Raw genomic sequence first — 17,199 nt, forward strand, 5'->3', positions numbered from 1 at the left:
ATGCCTAAAATCATTTTTGATTTTGAATAAGTTTCTTTGTATGGAACTTATTTGTTTTGTCTCAATGTGTGCACAAAATCAAATTTGATTTTGTATAAGTTTGACACCATATGTATAAAATCAAATTTGATTTTGAATAGGTTTTTTGATATGGAACTCATTTGTTTTGTCTAAATTCTCTATACATAATCAACTTTGATTCTATACATAAAGTTGTAAAAACTGAAATCACTAAAAATATCAACACATAATCAAATTTGATTGTAGGCATATAGTCACAAACATACAGGTAACTATAAACTCAATATAAAATCAAATTTAATTGTACAAACAAAGTTACAAAATCAAAATCTCTATACATAATCACATTTGATTATAGACATAAAGTTGCAAAAATAAAAATCACTAAAATATCAACACATAATTAAATTTGATTATAGACATATAGTTACAAACACACAGGTAACTAAAAACTCAATACATAATCAAATTTGATTGCACAAACAAAGTTACAAAACACAAGTTTAACAAATTCAAATTTTAGAATAGATCTAAAGTATGATAGAATCAGTAAATACGTATATAATCAAATTTGATTTAGTACATACATTTTGGTTTAGACATTTCATCAAACACTTTGTGGGCAAAACTCATTATAAAAATTTTAAACAACAACCAAAGATACAACTTCTTATCATATAAAAAACAAAAATAAGAGAAATAACTACAAATCATGGATAAAAATGGTTTGTTTATCCATTCTTTATATAAAGAACATAAACTATATAAAATAACACTCTGATCATATCTAAAACATCATATTTCACTTGTTGTTATTGCTAGTGGTTTGAGATGAAGATCCAGGTTGTAGTGGTGGTGGTGGTGGCAGCGGTCGGATATGGTGGTGGTGGTGGCGGTCACCGTCCAAGCTAGGAGGAGAAAAGAGGGAGAGAGTGTGTGTTTGTGTGTGTTTCCATTAGGAGAAGGAAAGGGTAAAAAAGTTTGTTTTTTGTTAAGCAAATTTACATATATGCCCCTCCGTGTCTTTTTTTAATTAAGGCATAAGTTTCAAACCTAGCCATTGATTGACATGATCAAATGGCTAAGATTTGGTCCTTGGGTTTCATGAAAAATTAAAAATTCAAATGAATATTTACCCTATATATATATATATATTAGGAGAGGTTATTTGAGAACTCCTAAAAAAAAGAACCCAAGAACTCCTCTACACCCTTGGATCAAAGAAAATGGATGGACAAGATTAAAAATAAAAAACACCTCTCAACACTAGAGGGTATTTTCGTCAGCTCTTTTTTTCTCTCTCTTACTTTAATAGAATTCTATCTAATTCAGTTAAAAACTTTTATCTCACAAACCGTAAATCGTTAGACGAAAAGAAAAGCGTGGGTAGTCTTAGAATTTCGTCCTCTTTCATTAGAGATGCGATTCGATATACTTTTGACGACTTTTTAAATTTAGTTTTTTTTTATCACGTTCAGTTTACACATGTGTAAGTTGTATTTACCCATGGGCAAGTTGTACTTATCCAATAGGCTAACCCTCGGGCTTCAAACCCTAAACCCTGGAGTGGGAACCCTCATCCTTTTTAGGTTTTTAGGGTTTAGCATTTAGGGTTTAGATTTTCCAGGGTTTTTAGATGTAGCATCCCCTTCGGATTAGCAATTAAGCTTTGGGGTTTAGGGTTTGAAGTTGTAGGCTAACTTCAAACCCTAAACCCTAAAGCGTAGGCTAACACTCGGGCTTCAAACCCTAAACCCTAGAGTGGGAACCCTCATCCGTTTTAGGTTTTTAGAGTTTAGATTTTACTGGCTTTTTAGAAAGTGGATAGCCTCCCCCTCAGATTAGAATTAAGCTTTAGGGTTTAATATTTAGGGTTTTATAATGCGTCCTCATCATTTTTGAACTTTATAAGTAACTTACCCATGTGTAGTTTGTACTTACCCATGGACAGGTTATACAACTCACCAGTTCCAGGTCTTTCCTACACATGTGTAGGTTGTATTTACACATGTGTAGGATGAACGTGATGGAAAAAAAATTGAAATTTAAAAAGTCGTCAAAAGTATATCGAATCGCATCTCTAATGAAAGAGGACGAAATTTCAAGACTACACATGTTTTTTTTCCGTCTAACGATGTACAGTTTGTGAGATAAAAGTTTTTTAATGATTTAGATATTTTTTAATTTTATAAGAGGAGAGAGAAAGAGAGTGTTAGACAATTTTTTTGATAATGACAAACATGCCCTTCTTGATCTTGATGAATGAAGGGCTGAGATTAGTTCTCGCGTTCTTTTTTTTAGTGGTTCTCAAAATAACTCACCTATATATATATATATATAGATGAGAGATTATTTGAGAACTCCTAAAAAAAAGAACTCAAGAACTCCTCTACATCCTTGGATTAAAGAAAATGGATGGACAAGATTAAAAATAAAAAAACTCCTCTCAACACTAGAGGGGTATTTTCGTCAGCTCCTTTTTTTTTCTCTCTTACTTTAATATAATTATATCTAATTCACTAAAAAACTTTTATCTCACAAACTGTAAATCGTTAGACGAAAAGAAAAGCATGGGTAGTCTTAGAATTTCATCCTCTTTCATTAGAGATGCGATTCGATATACTTTTGACGACTTTTTAAATTTCGTTTTTTTTTCCATCACGTTCATCTTACACATGTGTAAGTTGTACTTACCCATGGGCAAGTTGTACTTACCCCTAATACATCTCGCTCTAGGGTTTAGGGTTTGAAGGTCGAGGGTTAGCCGTAACCCTCAGGCTTCAAACCCTAAACCCAAGAGTGTGAACCCTCATCCTTTTTAGGTTTTTAGGGTTTAGATTTTCCAGGGTTTTTAGAATGTAGCGTCCCCATCGGATTAGCAATTAAGCTTTATGGTTTAGGGTTTGAAGTTGTAGGGGGCTAACCCTACAACTTCAAACCCTAAACCCTAAAGCGTACCGTGTACCCGCTCTAGGGTTTAGGGTTTGAAGGTCGAGGGTTAGCCCGGGCTTCAAACCCTAAACCCTAGAGTGGAACCCTCATCCGTTTTAGGTTTTTAGGGTTTAACATTTAAGGTTTAGATTTTCCAGGGTTTTTAGAAAGTAGCTTCCCCCTCGGATTAGAAATTAAGCTTTAGGGTTTTACAATGCGTCCTCATCTTTTTTGAACTTTATAAGTAAGTTACCCATGTGTAGGTTGTACTTACCCATGGGCAAGTTGTACTTACGCATGGGCAGGTTATACAACTCACTACTTCTTGGTCTTTCCTACACATGTGTAGGTTGTACTTACACATGTGTATGATGAACGTGATTAAAAAAAACGAAATTTAAAAAGTCGTCAAAAGTATATCGAATCGCATCTCTAATGAAAGAGGACGAAATTTCAAGACTACCCATGCTTTTTTTTTCCGTCTAACGATGTACGGTTTGTGAGATAAAAGTTTTTTAATGATTTAGATATTTTTTGATTTAATAAGAGGAGAGAGAAAGAGAGTGCTGGACAACTTTTTTAATAATGACAAACATGCCCTTCCTGATCTTGATGAATGGTGGACTGAGATTGGTTTTCGTGTTCTTTTTTTTGTGTGGTTCTCAAAATAACTCACCCCTATATGTATATATATATACATAAAGATTAAAATTTGGTAATAATAATAATAACAATTAGATCTCAAATAAAAACTAGATTTAAAGCAAGATTCTTACAATCTTGCTATAAAATCATCGACTTTTTCGTTTACTCCATAACAAAAAATATTCATATTTACCATATCTTTAATATGTTTATGGCGCGCAATAAAGGAATGGAGATCCAATCACATCTCAGTAAGCACAGAGTAACAAGATGTAACAACCGTCATTATATTATCGTGCCCACACAGTTATGAACATCAAGTCCTGGGGACGGTTTCAATGTTGCAGTTATACTCTAATGCATAATCAAGTTGCATACATAGCAAAGAGGAGGTGACGGAGTTTTGTAAATTCATGTTTTGATGAATGACTTTGTATTAATTACAGAAGTCGCAAAAAAAAAACCTTAACAATCTCATTAATCACTATAGAATTAAGTGGAGATATAACTCTTATTGTTGACATATTCTGGCACAAAGATGACTGAACCATACACCAAAACTACTATCAAACTTGAGATGCTCAAATCACAAACCCACAAAACGGTAGAGTGTCGTAAACTTTTACAATCATTGTGGCACACATGTTTACAAACCAACATGGCCATATACACAAGATATTGGTATAGCTTTTATGCAACACAAACATATTAAATTAACATGGAATTACAGCAGCAATCAATGTGCTACAGCTGATTAATTAAGTTGCAATAAATATTGCTATGAATATCTTAGTATGTATCATAAGTCAAGCGGTAGCATCAACAGTACCAGCCTCCTTCTGCACAAATGCTTCAATATATTCCTTCCTGCAAAAAAATGATTGCTCTCAGAAAAGTTACTCATATCACAAAAGACTGTTGGGTTGGGTTACAAGGTAAAAATTTGGGTTCAGGTAGATAAAGGACTTGAGAGCAGGTATATTTAAGGGAAACAGAACAGTCTTTCAGCGACTTTCAACTCAAATGCATGTTCCACTTTTTGAATATTTATTTATTTGACCCATTGGAAACAAAACACATTAACCCATTCATAAGTTAAAAATTCAAATTTTTGCCACATTTTAAAGTTCTGTTATGCTGAATAACAGAACTGTCAATAGATGATGTGACGTCTTATGTTAGTGATCTATGCCCTCAAGACTTTATATGTATGACATCTTCAGTTCAGTACATGGTAAAAGGAGAATAAACAAGAAACATAGACATACCTTGCAGGCAAGTGATCATGTGGTCGATTGAAAGGAGTCCAAATTGGGTCACCAACAAAGAGCCGCATGGCCTGTCAACAACAACAAAAAAAAAAAACGAAGGGTAAGCGTACAAGAGTCTGCTTTGGCAAAGACTACTTTTTCCCCTCAAAGGTAGCAATTAAGACTTTTGATCAGGCAATTAACAGAAAATCTGAGGTCACTCTGAGTCTGTGATATCCATCCTTGTGCCTTTATTAATAGGGAGTCAAGAAACGAAACCACGCAAACCTTGTTTTGTTATTAATCGTAATGTGACCAAATCACAAGTACGAGCACATGACAAATGCATACTGGATGTAGATTGGGTTGATACGTTAACAAGATGACATCTCTTTACTTATAAGTGATTAAAAAAACATAGCACATGTATTTTGTGACATTCTAATTAGAAAAGAATAAACTTCTTATGTGTTTGCCAAGCAGGACAGCAAAAAACTTTTCTTGACAAAAAGAACCATGCCTTTTACAGTGTAGACTGCTAGATGCCACTCACATTGTGGCATCAATTATCTCTGTAACTACAAGTGCAAAAATGGGAGGCTCATACAAGTCGGGTATTGGAATGAGCTAAGGTCAAAGCACTCAACTTTAGGTGTGTGTACTAACAAGTGCAATACCTACTACAATAAAAAACATATAGTTTCAAGTTTTAACTACAGCAGCTTGGAAGGTTCAACCTTCAAGGTTGAATGAGCAGAAAATAAACTTGCTTTTCAGCTAAGTTTTTTAGTTTTACCCATTTTACCTGAAAATATAAAAATAATAATAAAAGATAATCATGATTTGCACCTCTATCTCTAGTATATTCTCCTTTCTCATTATCGTTAATTCTTGCACTTGTACCTCCAATACTATCGGATGTAACCGTATAATGTGATAAATAAATGATGCATCTAAGAGGTGAAAAACATTGAGCACTAACGATATCATTGAAGTACCTTGATGTAGTTGTCTGTATCAAGCGTGAAGCGGTGATAGATACCAGCAGGTAGTACAATCATTCCCCCTTTCTTCACCCAAACCCGTATCCAAGCTTCATCACGATCTCTCACATCAAAATACCCTTCAAAACAAGTCCATGTTTAGTAAACTCCAAAATTTGGGAGTAATGGAATTTATAACTTGGAATTGCCTAGATGATTCTCTGATCCTTGTAACTTAGCATTGGAAAAATCAGTTTATATCAGTATTAAGGATTGCATAAACAGATTGACAGACTTCTATTTCCATATCGGAAATCATCCCTAGCATTTTCACAACACTGTCCTTTTTGGTCATTTACTCATTTTATGTACTGATTTCATAACGAATCTAAATTTCAGAAACACACAGACATCCGAACATGTGTTTATTAGAGCTTCAAACAACATTGACGTACTATTTTCACATGACTACAGACATATTATTCAAATAGATCTAAATTAAATAATCACTTTCAAAAAACAAAACACAACATAAAAAAAAAATAAACTTACCACTTCCAGAAACAGCATAGCGAATCTCTTCATCGGTATGAAGATGTTCTTCAAAAAAGTTTTTTATCTTCTCCTCATAATTCGGCAGCTTTTCTGGACAAACCTCAATTATGTCCTGAAAAGCATTGACTTGATTAGAGTGTTGGCATTGTACTCGGCGTTGGTGCGGTGCCACATCGCTACACCGACGCCGTTTGAATAATTCGCGGCGTGGGTTTGAAATGAAGAGTATAACCCCTTGGGTGGTGTACGAGTGGAAATGGACCGTTGGAGGCCGAGGCCTAACCCCCCTCCAATGGCTAGTTTCTTTTTTTGAAAAAAAATTTAAAAAGTTTCAAAAGTGGCAGATGTAGTCCCTAAACGCCTAGTTATATACAAATTTTATATATACACATCCATTCAACTAAAATTCACACATATCTTTCACTTAATCATCTATACTACACACATATTCATCTATACATATCCATTTTCGAATCAACAATGGCAAACTATAGGCAACCTATGACTTTGTTCGAGGTAAAAAACTCGATGCAAATTCACATGCTTGACAACGTCAGACATATGTCGGAGGTGGTGGTTGTGATTTAGAGCAAAACGAACAACAGGTCGGCTTACATGGTCGAAATCGAACAATTTCAAGCTTTGGGGCGTCATCCTAACGTCCTCGAACCCAAATATGTTACTTATCTTCAAGAGAAGATCACATAGCTGGATCAAATCCTTGTCAGGCTTACCGATGTTTCTTCCACATTAACAGACCACGCCTGAACACGCGAAGCTTGGCAAGCCAGTGTCGAAGGTGGTCGGCCTTAAGGTTACCAAACTAACCCGGGGAGGAATGCGCAACTTAAGGGAACGTGTCCTGTACCGATTCTCAATTGGGTTGGCGTTAAGTAATGTTTTTAGGTTCTCCTAGTCCGATCCGAATTTTTAAAAACTAGTGACTCCTCCTCTAGCCGAGTCACAAGTCCTCAACCTTGATTATTATTAGTAGTTATAGTCTATGTTATCAATTTCGCTAGCATACCAGTTTTCGGTGATTGGACCTATTTCGGTTTCATATTTCGATTTTGATTTCGTTTCCGAGATTATCGGTGGTATTAACTGAAACTTAAGGTGGTTTCGGTGGTTTTACCGGTTAGATTTGTTTTTTCTCTTTTTTGGGCCTAACTTAATAAAATGAACGTTTTTTTTTCTGTTTGATGGCCCATATGACAACTAAACCCATGAATAACAAAACCCACCCAAAACAAAACAACCACCCAAACCTAAATTCTTTAAAACCCATGATCGAATCTATTTCTTCAATCAACGAGCAGCAACAGCGACTTCAAGCAAAATCCGACCTCCCTTCTTATGTTATTATTATGGAAGATGATTTTATTGTTGTTGTTTAATTAATTGAAAAAAGAACTCAAGAACTGCAGTAGGTGTTTGGTTTCTTCACTTCTTTAATATCAGAAACTGTTAGGAATAAACTGCACACACACACAATAACCAAAAAAGAACAGAGAAAGAACAAGTAAGAGCATGAAAGATTTAATGTAGTATCTCACACTAAACTGTGTGAACTAATCCACGGGGGAAAGAGGTATTCTTATTGACTTTCCACAGAAAAATACATGTACAAGAGATATATTTATAGGCTACACAAATTAGTGTTCCCTTTACTAAACTTATAGTTAATGTAAGTTAAATAGTAAAATTTATGCTTAACAGGATAGTTTTAAAAATAAAATAAAATTGTAGTGAGTGGTGGGTTGCCAATGAAAAAGTGGATTGTGGTATGAGTAAGGGGTAAATGATACGGCCTTTAGAAGTGAGTGGTGAGTGGTGGGATGCCAACACCCTTGTAAAACCATGTTTCACAAAATGATAATCTATGCACAAGTATCTCCTTCAATCGCAACTAGAGCCAGCAATTTCAATTACTCAACATATGAACAGCTTGGTTTGGGTTATTTTCATTTATAGGAAGTTAAGCTAAAGTACTTAACTAAAAGGAAACAAGTCAAATGGATGAAATGCAGAAAACCTTCTAAATTGATTTACTACAAAAACAGTATAAAAAGTGTGATAAATTGATAAAGTACTTAACTACTTATAAATCAAAAATAAAGAGAATTAAAAAAAATGTTAGCAGGTGGCCTAATCTTCCACAGAACCTTATATAGTAGGAGTTAAGAGTTAAGAAGCATGGCATCACACATACCATGTAAGAGTATCCACGTGTTTCACGAATTTTCTTCAATTTTTCATCGGTTTCGTAGTTATCAGCATCCAACCTCCAACTTAGTACTCCAAGTTCTGCGAGATTCATAGTGATTTATCTATTCAATATAACTACGGCACTTGAAGACATAACAATAAAAAGCATTAGAACCTTACCTGCAAGCTTGTCAAGGGATACAAATTCCTTTGGGTCCTTGTGATGTGGAAGCCGTTGGTCTTCATTACTATCATCCATGTACCATGCCTGGATGACTTCCTCTCTTTCGTCATTCTACTAAGACGAAATATTTCCAATGACATAAATACAACACATTTAGATTAGTAGACTCTCCACTAAAGATCTTTCATTGTTGTAATTATGTATAAAAAAACGATAAAGGAATACGCGATCAGGCTACCACGAGAAAGTCTAGCATTTGGCTCTAATGCGATATACCCGTTGCAATACCTGTAGCGTTTTCCTAGATTTTTTTCCCAATAAACAATAAAACATAGTGTTCTTGTAACATCTTGGTTACTACTTGCACTCATATTCAGGGATTTATTTACGAATATTCGTTAATAAATCTATACTATATTACAAAGCAAATTCTTCTTTTCTAAATTTTAATGTTCTAACATTTGTTTTCCCAAAATGCCCTCCTATTTATTCTATATTTACCTAAAATAACCCCTTCTCTTTCCTTAAATCTTAACCAATCATTTTTTTCTCTCTCTCCTCCATAAATCATTTATTCCTTCAATTCATTCAAAAACTTTTATCTCAAAAACCGTACATCAATAAATTATAAAAATTATATGGATGTTCTTAAAATTTCTTGCTCTTTCATTAGATTTGTCATTCGATATACTTTCGAAGAATTTTTAAAATCCGAGGGCGGAACCCGTACGGTTAAGGCACTTGGCTATCACACTTTATGACCTATCACACTTTACGACCTATCACCCCCACCATCTCACCGCCGCAACGCACGAATACTTACTCTCGTATTTTACAAAGTAGCAAATAAAGATTAAAGTGTATTATCTCTGGTTATATAAACTAAGCATTAAAAAAAAGGTTTATAGAATCAACAAATACATTCACATATGATTACATAGTTTTCATCATGAGATTCATATTAATATATTATTAATATTCATATACATAACTATAATCTTTTTATGAGGCCAAATGAAGAAGAAGAAAAAATCCAAAAAAGTACCTTTGAAGCAGAACCCATGGGTTGGATGATTGATTAGCCAAGTTCTAAGCAGAGTTTTCTTCTTTTTCTATGTTCTTTTTTTTTGGTTGTCAAGCCTTCGATTTACGCATAAAAATCCTTTATAAAAATATAAGTAAATAAAGCTAAAAAGTCAAGAAAGACCAAACCGAGAGATGGCGCGTTTCATGGCATCTAAAAAAAAGGGGTAATTGGATGGCATCAACCAATTACGAGTAACTAAAGTACGATTAAAAGAAAATGATAAACGGGTCATTGGAGGGGAACAAAATTTATGAATGGTAAATCCACTTATCCACAAGAAAATTAAGAATTAATTTTTTTTTTTTCTTTTTCAAGAATGTATTGGTGATTTATCACTAACTTAAAATTACTCCTATTTAAGAATTAAACAATATAAAATATTGTTTATAAAATAATCTTTCACAAATCGTCCTTGTGGTTTTACCAAAAAATCACGTTTCATCCTTTAAACTTCAAAATGACACTGGTAGTCTTTTATATTCAGATAATGGTCACGTTTCGTCCTTTAATCTAATGTATGATGGTCACGTTTCGTCCTTTAATCTATTGGATGATGGTCACGTTTCGTCCTTTATACGGTTGACTAAAGGACGAAACATAACCATTATCCGCGTATAAAGGACTACCAGTGTCATTTTGAAGTTTAAAGGATGAAACATGATTTTTTGGTAAAACTATAAGGACGATTTTTGAAATTAACTCAATATTTTATTGAAAATTTATCATTTATACTAGTATTATTTTGGTTTTATAAAATGACGACATTTTGAATTTAACTTTTGGTCATATTTATCTTATTATCTTGGTTTTATAAAGTGAGTTGTATTTTTACTTTATGTATATTTTTAATATATAAGGTATAAATTTTTTCGATAATTAAAAAAAATTTGTTTTATAAGTGATTTTTCTACTACTCTTTCTATCCTATTTCAAGTTATAATATTAATATTAATAATGTTAATTGAATATTAACAACACTCAGGTAATATGAATGATTGTGAAACGTTTGTATTTTTTTTTAACAGCAGTGGTGATTGGACTCAGCGGCATGCCTCTTCATCGTCCGGTAGAGATCGACCACGTCACCAGCACAGTCAATCCTAGGCATGACTTGCGGTGGAAGTCTCACTACCGTTCTGTAGAAAACTAGCTAATGCTAGAAAAAACCTTCATACTCCACCTCATTGGCAAAGACTTCCCAATATATCTTTTAAAGATTTTGAACCGTAACCAACATTTGACTGAAAGACATAAGAGGCATTAAATATCAATTGGACTAAGGACAGAGCCACAGGTAGATATTGTTGCCTTTCAAACATTGCATTCAACCACCAACAATATCTACCTACACCCTTGAATATGGTCGGGTTTGTTTTGGCATTGGGTTTGGTTAGATTTCATTTAGATTTGATTTTACAAAAAGTTTTGATGAGATATTCGGAATCTTGAAAGAGCTCCCGAAATTATATATTTATATACTTTTGTTCAATTTTGCTTAGGAAAAAAAAAATAGAAAACTGCCTTGATTGTATGATAGGAATTATGATTCAATTTTGGTGGAAGTGAAATGGACCCCAAAAAAGGAAAAAAATAATATAAAGGAATTGAAATTAAAAAAGAGTACTAGCAATTCGGTAAAGGTGGAGAATATCAATCCTTTCATTCATAAGGGCAGAAAAGTCATTTTAATAATATTTGTAGTATGTGAAGTAAAATAGTACGAGTAGTAGATAAATCAACTCCCATTAGTAGAAAGATTGAAGTGGGTCACTTAGGATTTATGGATCTAGGTCGAGGAAAAAAAAACTCCGGAGAATAGGTGTAACAATTATAATTATATAAACTAAGATATAAAAACGATGATATATTTTATAGCAAATTGGTACGTGAGTTTTTTTTTATTAAGTAATATTGTTTAATTTTTTTCTCCACCCACCCACCAGATTGATATATGTCTATAATCAATCCTCTGTTACCTTACTAGGATACGACATCTTCATGACTAATGCAATTATGGTATGATTTATTCCCAGTAACATTTACATAAAATGATCTCTTGCTTCCCTAACTACGTTCCAAGCATATCTGGAGAAAGTCGAGGTTTATCTATAACCATAGGTCACACATTCTGATTTCCTCACAATAGTTATATTCGAACCTCACTAGATCTTGAAGGTGTCAAGGAAAATTTTACAAAAACGATTATGAAGATACCGATGTTACATAGCCAAAATCTCGCCTTGCCCACATAATATGAACCGAAAAAAGCCTCACCTGTTTACACATGTGAGCTGTATGTATCAGGTTCACTAGAATCTGTTCATAATCGTTTTTGTAAAATTTTCCTTACCTAGTAAGGCAATATGCATGGACGAGCACAAGGTGGTTTAGTGTATGCTGACTCTTTTTTTCCCCCGCAAAGTTAACAATGTGTAAAGTAATCTGTATTAATTAGAAATATAAACAATTATCCTCCCAAGTTTGTAAACTTCTTAAATAAGCTTAAGCCAAACATACCCTCGCTCGTCCTATAGCAAATTGGTCATGAAAATTCACATAAGCTTGAAAACGATAACGATGAACCACCATATTCGAGGTGACATCTTCACCTATAAAGTGCAAAGTAAAAACAAACTTCTTTACCTTGAATATAAATCCGGCCAAAGTTTGGGCACTTTGCCCTTAGTAGTGCAATATGGCAATTAACAAGGCCACACCAATCACCTGTACCATGTAGACCAGCACATATTACCTTGATTGAATGATGCATTTATAACTACGGGTGGCATAAGGAACATGAGTACATGACAACCATTGTAAAAAAAATATATACTCAGTAGCAGAAAGTATTATACCCAACTGTTTCACCTTGCAGGATATGTAGTTTCCGTGTCCTCTCCAATAAAGAATCAAACTTTGCAGTATCTCCAGTAAAAAAAAAAAAAAAAAAAAAAAAAAAAAAAAAAAAAAAACAACAATATAAATAAAATATAACTAATGCAGATTTTGCAATTCGAGTCTAAACTTCTTATCCATTAGCCCCTTTACATTATGCAGGTTTTGTAAATCGACTATAAACTTCTTATCCATAGCCACTTTACATCAACAGGTTCTGCATTCAAGAAAGTAAATGTATTGTGACTTTGTGAGTAATCAACATCCAGCATGTAAAGGAAAACTTAATCTGATGGCAAAAACTAAAAGGATAAAAACATATCTTACGTTTCAGTAATTACTCCAACCAAATATACTTGATAAAACTAAATTAATTGCAATATTGCATCATTTTCGCCCAATTTTTAGCAGAAATACAATATTGCCAAACATAGATTATCAGTGACAATTAGTATGTTAACATTTGCTTAGTCAGATCGTTACCATCACAACTCTTAAGTGACCTATTTGTGCTCTTTTGCCTGTTTAACCATTTCCTTACCTGTCTACTGCCTACTTGTGCTAAATCCTACCCAACTGGATCCTATCTAAGGTCATGCCAAAAGTTACTAGCTGAAGAAAATACGACTAATTAGGCACATTTTCTGTATTCCCTTTGTTTCTGTCAAAATTAGAAAACTATAAATTCATGTCAATCAAGCAAAAGAAACAATTAAGTCCATAACTCAAAACCAACAAAGCTATTTGTACCCACCGGATATTTATCATTCAGGTTTTGCAAACAGCTCGAGTATTCCACAGCAACCCTTCCAAGAAGTTGTTTGCACGGCTTGTGGGGTTGAAGCTACCAAAGGCTGCACATAGTATTAAAATATATAAACTTGTGCAGTCAACAATTTTAATTAATCATCTTAAATGTACTAACTAAAGAAATATTGAGCTCATGTGCATCATGTCCAATCAAAGTAAAAGAATGTAAAGAGCTATAAAAGTAGCTATATGCATCACATTTAGAGGTGGTAAAATGGGAAGGCCAGTCAGATGAAAGCATGTCATTTCTTAGTATAAGTCGATATGTGGCCAAGTAGGGTTGACCCAATAAACATTTATTGTTCATCTTTATGTTTTCATACGAAATCTTAATGTGTTAATTACGATTTCAACTAATAATTAATAATCTAAATATTTAAATAAAAACGACATAGGAAGTTATATTTATTATCAGTAGATTTTAGGTGGCTATCAGCATGCTTAGACCGTTCCTTAGACAATACTTTTTTTAAACTAGCCACTGGACCAATTTGAGATAAAACACAAATAGACCAATTTAAAAGTAATGGATTAAACTTGCCATCTACAAACACAACCTGAAAAAGCGCTGAAAAATAAAAGAAAAAAAACCTACCTGTTTATCAGAGTATTGCAATGTCTCAGGTTCATTTACATCATCTGCACCATTATGGATAGAAACTGCTACAGTTACTTTTGAATTTGATGCCCCATTGTTCACCAGAACTGATTCAATTCCTACAGAAGAAGTCGAACAAGTATCCTTTGAAGTACTCCCATTCACAACAAACTTTTTCTCCAAAAACGAACTCTTTTCTAATGCAGGAACCGGAGGCGTTTCCTCCACAACTAAATCTGTTTTCTCCTCAATCTTTGAGTCATTATTTATGTCTTCTAACAGAGAATCAACAGTCTTAAAATGATGACGAACAGAGGAAGTCCCCACTCCTGGAACTTCAATTTCTTGAACTATCTTCTCAGGCAACGTTTCAACAGGCTGAACTAATTCCACTACTTTCTTCTCAATGGCATGAGATTCATCATCTGAACTATGACTGCAAGAACTTGATTTGCTATCATGCAATTGCATTGACTTCGACCAGTTATCAATCTCAATATTTTTAACTTCTTCTTCCTTATCAATGCCTTCATTGTTCTTGTTCTGAGTCACACCGTCTTCACGGTTTTCCACCTCAGTAAAGGGAAGTTGATTGTTATGCTGATCTTGTGCTACCGGAGAGTTTAGTTCCCCACCATCACTCTCTCCTATCATATTTTGATTATTCAAAAGCTAATCTATAACCAACAAACCAATATAAATGTCTGCCTAAATTAACTATTGCAAGTTGAAGCAATCTCATATTTTAGGGTCGAAAACCAAGATTTTGATATGTATTACAACACATTTTGTATAAAAAAAACTGATAAGCGTAAAACTATTTTTAACCAACCCTAACTTTAACTATCTGATATTGTCAAGCCAAAAGGTTTTTGGCCCGGCAGTTATCAAGGTGACCCAACAACCAAGAGTTTGTGGATTCTAGTACCATTTGGGACAAACATGTCGTGATTGTGTGTGCACATTAGTCTTTCAGAATGAAAAAAAAATTGATAGTGTGAATTGTGACTCCTCAAGTCCATACAATTAAATGAAAAACACATATCCAAAAAGCCCATAGGGGGTAAACACTTCATAACGTATAGAGCCTAAAATCAGAGACACTTTTCTAAGCATGTGATTCAAATGAATTTAGCATACACTAAATATTTATAGCACAACAACATCAAAATGGACGATTATCAAACTTTACTCGTTTTGTAATTGTATGTATCCAACTCTCAAAAGTCATATATTAAACATTCTGCTCATTCTTATTGTATGTATCCTGTTAACATTTCATCAAGTAACAAAGTATTTTTGCTGACATCACAACTATTCAAGTTACCACGTCAATCATTCATAACCCGTGTCAAATCATCAATTTACAAGTTTAAATGCAACTATCCCTAGAAATAATTAAGGACCAATTGATACCCACAAAACATATAATCATAAAATCAATATATATATATATATATATATAATACAGTGTGGTAGATTGGTCAAACAAAGGAAGAACACATATATGTATATGGAGAGAGAAGAGACCATGATGAGAGTGAGATGTTGACGAAGAGTTGGAGGAGGCATTGACTTGTTTCTTTTTGGCAGCTTTTCGCTTCTTAGGTCCTGATGGCATGATGGTGTTTGCTTCCTTCCTTCCTTATAAATGGATGAAAAACAGATTATTGATTCTTCAATGACACATAGGGTATTTTGTATTGTATTGTATGTATGGTTAGTTTATTTTTAAGCCCATTTGGTTTGAAATATGATAGTGACAATATATAGCTAGTAGCAGGAGGGGTTGTAGATGAATGGATGATGTGGCTCAAAGAGAATCCAATTTGTTTGGCATGAATTTTGTGGGCCAAAAGGGATTTAATTTTGGATTAAGATATTCTAAATTTATAATCAATTTTATAAAGTTGATAATCTTTCGATTAAAATTAAAAGTCAAGATTCAAATATCAATTTTGAATCTTGACCTTTGATTTTAATCTAAAGGTTAAGATCTACTCAACTTCACCTATGAAGTTGATTATAACTTTAAAGGATCTTGATCCTTTAATTTTTGAGATAAGTATTCTGAAATATAACAAACTTTGGACGAATGTCTATAAATAACTAAAGTTGTATGTAATGTATGTAAACAACTTTAAAAAATGTTTATTGTATGTAAGAAAACATACGTGACAACCATACAGAGGTGTCACTTGTCTGATTTTAAATGGTTAAGTACATTTTTTTACATACAATAAACATCATATTTGAGTTGTTTACATACAATACACATAACTTTAGTTATTTGCTACTATAAACATTCGTTCAAAGTTTGTTACATTCCAATAAACTTATCCCTTTAAATTTTCTATTTCTCTATATATTTTCCGAAACAACTTTTATATAGATTTATCTAGATGTAAAATTTTACTTTAAAGATTTAAGATTAGATGTGAAACTAGGGTTTCGATTGCGACAGGTTTGTTAAGTGTGTTTTATTAAACCGTAGAAAGGTATCGAACAGTAACTAACTATGTTTGTGTCATGTTTGTCATTAGAGTTTAACGGCGGCATGATAGATTGATGTGTTGTAAAAGAAAATGGTAAGATGATAGTTTATTTACCTCACTAATACTAGATCATATCTTCCTTAGAAAGATAACTAGATTTTAGACCCGTGTCAACACTGGACACGAGGTTTATGATATTATCAATATTAGATTTTCATACATTTAATTCATAAAAGCTTATAACTTTGAAGATATACAATTTTAAGTATTCTATTTTGCAAGTTGTAATACAATAATCACAGGTTCGTCACTGTCATTATTAGCTGAGACATACCGATGGATTTGTTTGTCGTACTTATTCCATAAGACACATACTACAATAATTTCTGTATTATAAATTTTTTTGAGACCAGCTGTACTCATAATGTGATATAATTATGAAAGACTATTAAAAATTAAAATATAAACATACTTGTGATCTTATAATTGACATTCAAGTATATGTATTTGATCATGATTCGACCCATAACACAAATA

General features: G+C 33.2%; 2 protein-coding genes and 1 long non-coding RNA gene across 3 annotated transcripts; all 3 read right to left on the reverse strand.

Annotated features, from left to right (window-relative positions):
* Positions 1-4,158: 4,158 nt before the first annotated feature.
* On the reverse strand, positions 4,159-9,937 carry LOC122582533 (1,2-dihydroxy-3-keto-5-methylthiopentene dioxygenase 3-like). Its single transcript, XM_043754936.1, has 7 exons — positions 9,823-9,937; positions 8,774-8,888; positions 8,598-8,692; positions 6,383-6,497; positions 5,846-5,970; positions 4,866-4,936; positions 4,159-4,464 (listed from the first exon to the last, which is right to left on the reverse strand). The coding sequence occupies exons 1-7, from the start codon at positions 9,838-9,840 to the stop codon at positions 4,404-4,406; spliced, it is 600 nt and encodes a 199-aa protein (XP_043610871.1). The 5' UTR covers positions 9,841-9,937; the 3' UTR covers positions 4,159-4,403.
* Positions 9,938-11,863: 1,926 nt separating this feature from the next.
* LOC122582033 lies at positions 11,864-12,808 on the reverse strand. The gene is made up of 3 exons (XR_006321074.1): positions 12,720-12,808; positions 12,508-12,588; positions 11,864-12,138 (listed from the first exon to the last, which is right to left on the reverse strand). It is a non-coding gene; the product is annotated as an uncharacterized LOC122582033 (long non-coding RNA).
* A 36-nt stretch (positions 12,809-12,844) lies between these two features.
* Positions 12,845-15,919, reverse strand: LOC122582032. Its single transcript, XM_043754378.1, has 4 exons — positions 15,698-15,919; positions 14,165-14,814; positions 13,514-13,613; positions 12,845-12,976 (listed from the first exon to the last, which is right to left on the reverse strand). The coding sequence occupies exons 1-3, from the start codon at positions 15,786-15,788 to the stop codon at positions 13,524-13,526; spliced, it is 831 nt and encodes a 276-aa protein (XP_043610313.1). The 5' UTR covers positions 15,789-15,919; the 3' UTR covers positions 12,845-12,976; positions 13,514-13,523.
* Positions 15,920-17,199: the final 1,280 nt, after the last annotated feature.

Source organism: Erigeron canadensis, chromosome 9 (genome assembly GCF_010389155.1).
Source record: "Erigeron canadensis isolate Cc75 chromosome 9, C_canadensis_v1, whole genome shotgun sequence".
Classification (NCBI taxonomy): domain Eukaryota; kingdom Viridiplantae; phylum Streptophyta; class Magnoliopsida; order Asterales; family Asteraceae; genus Erigeron; species Erigeron canadensis.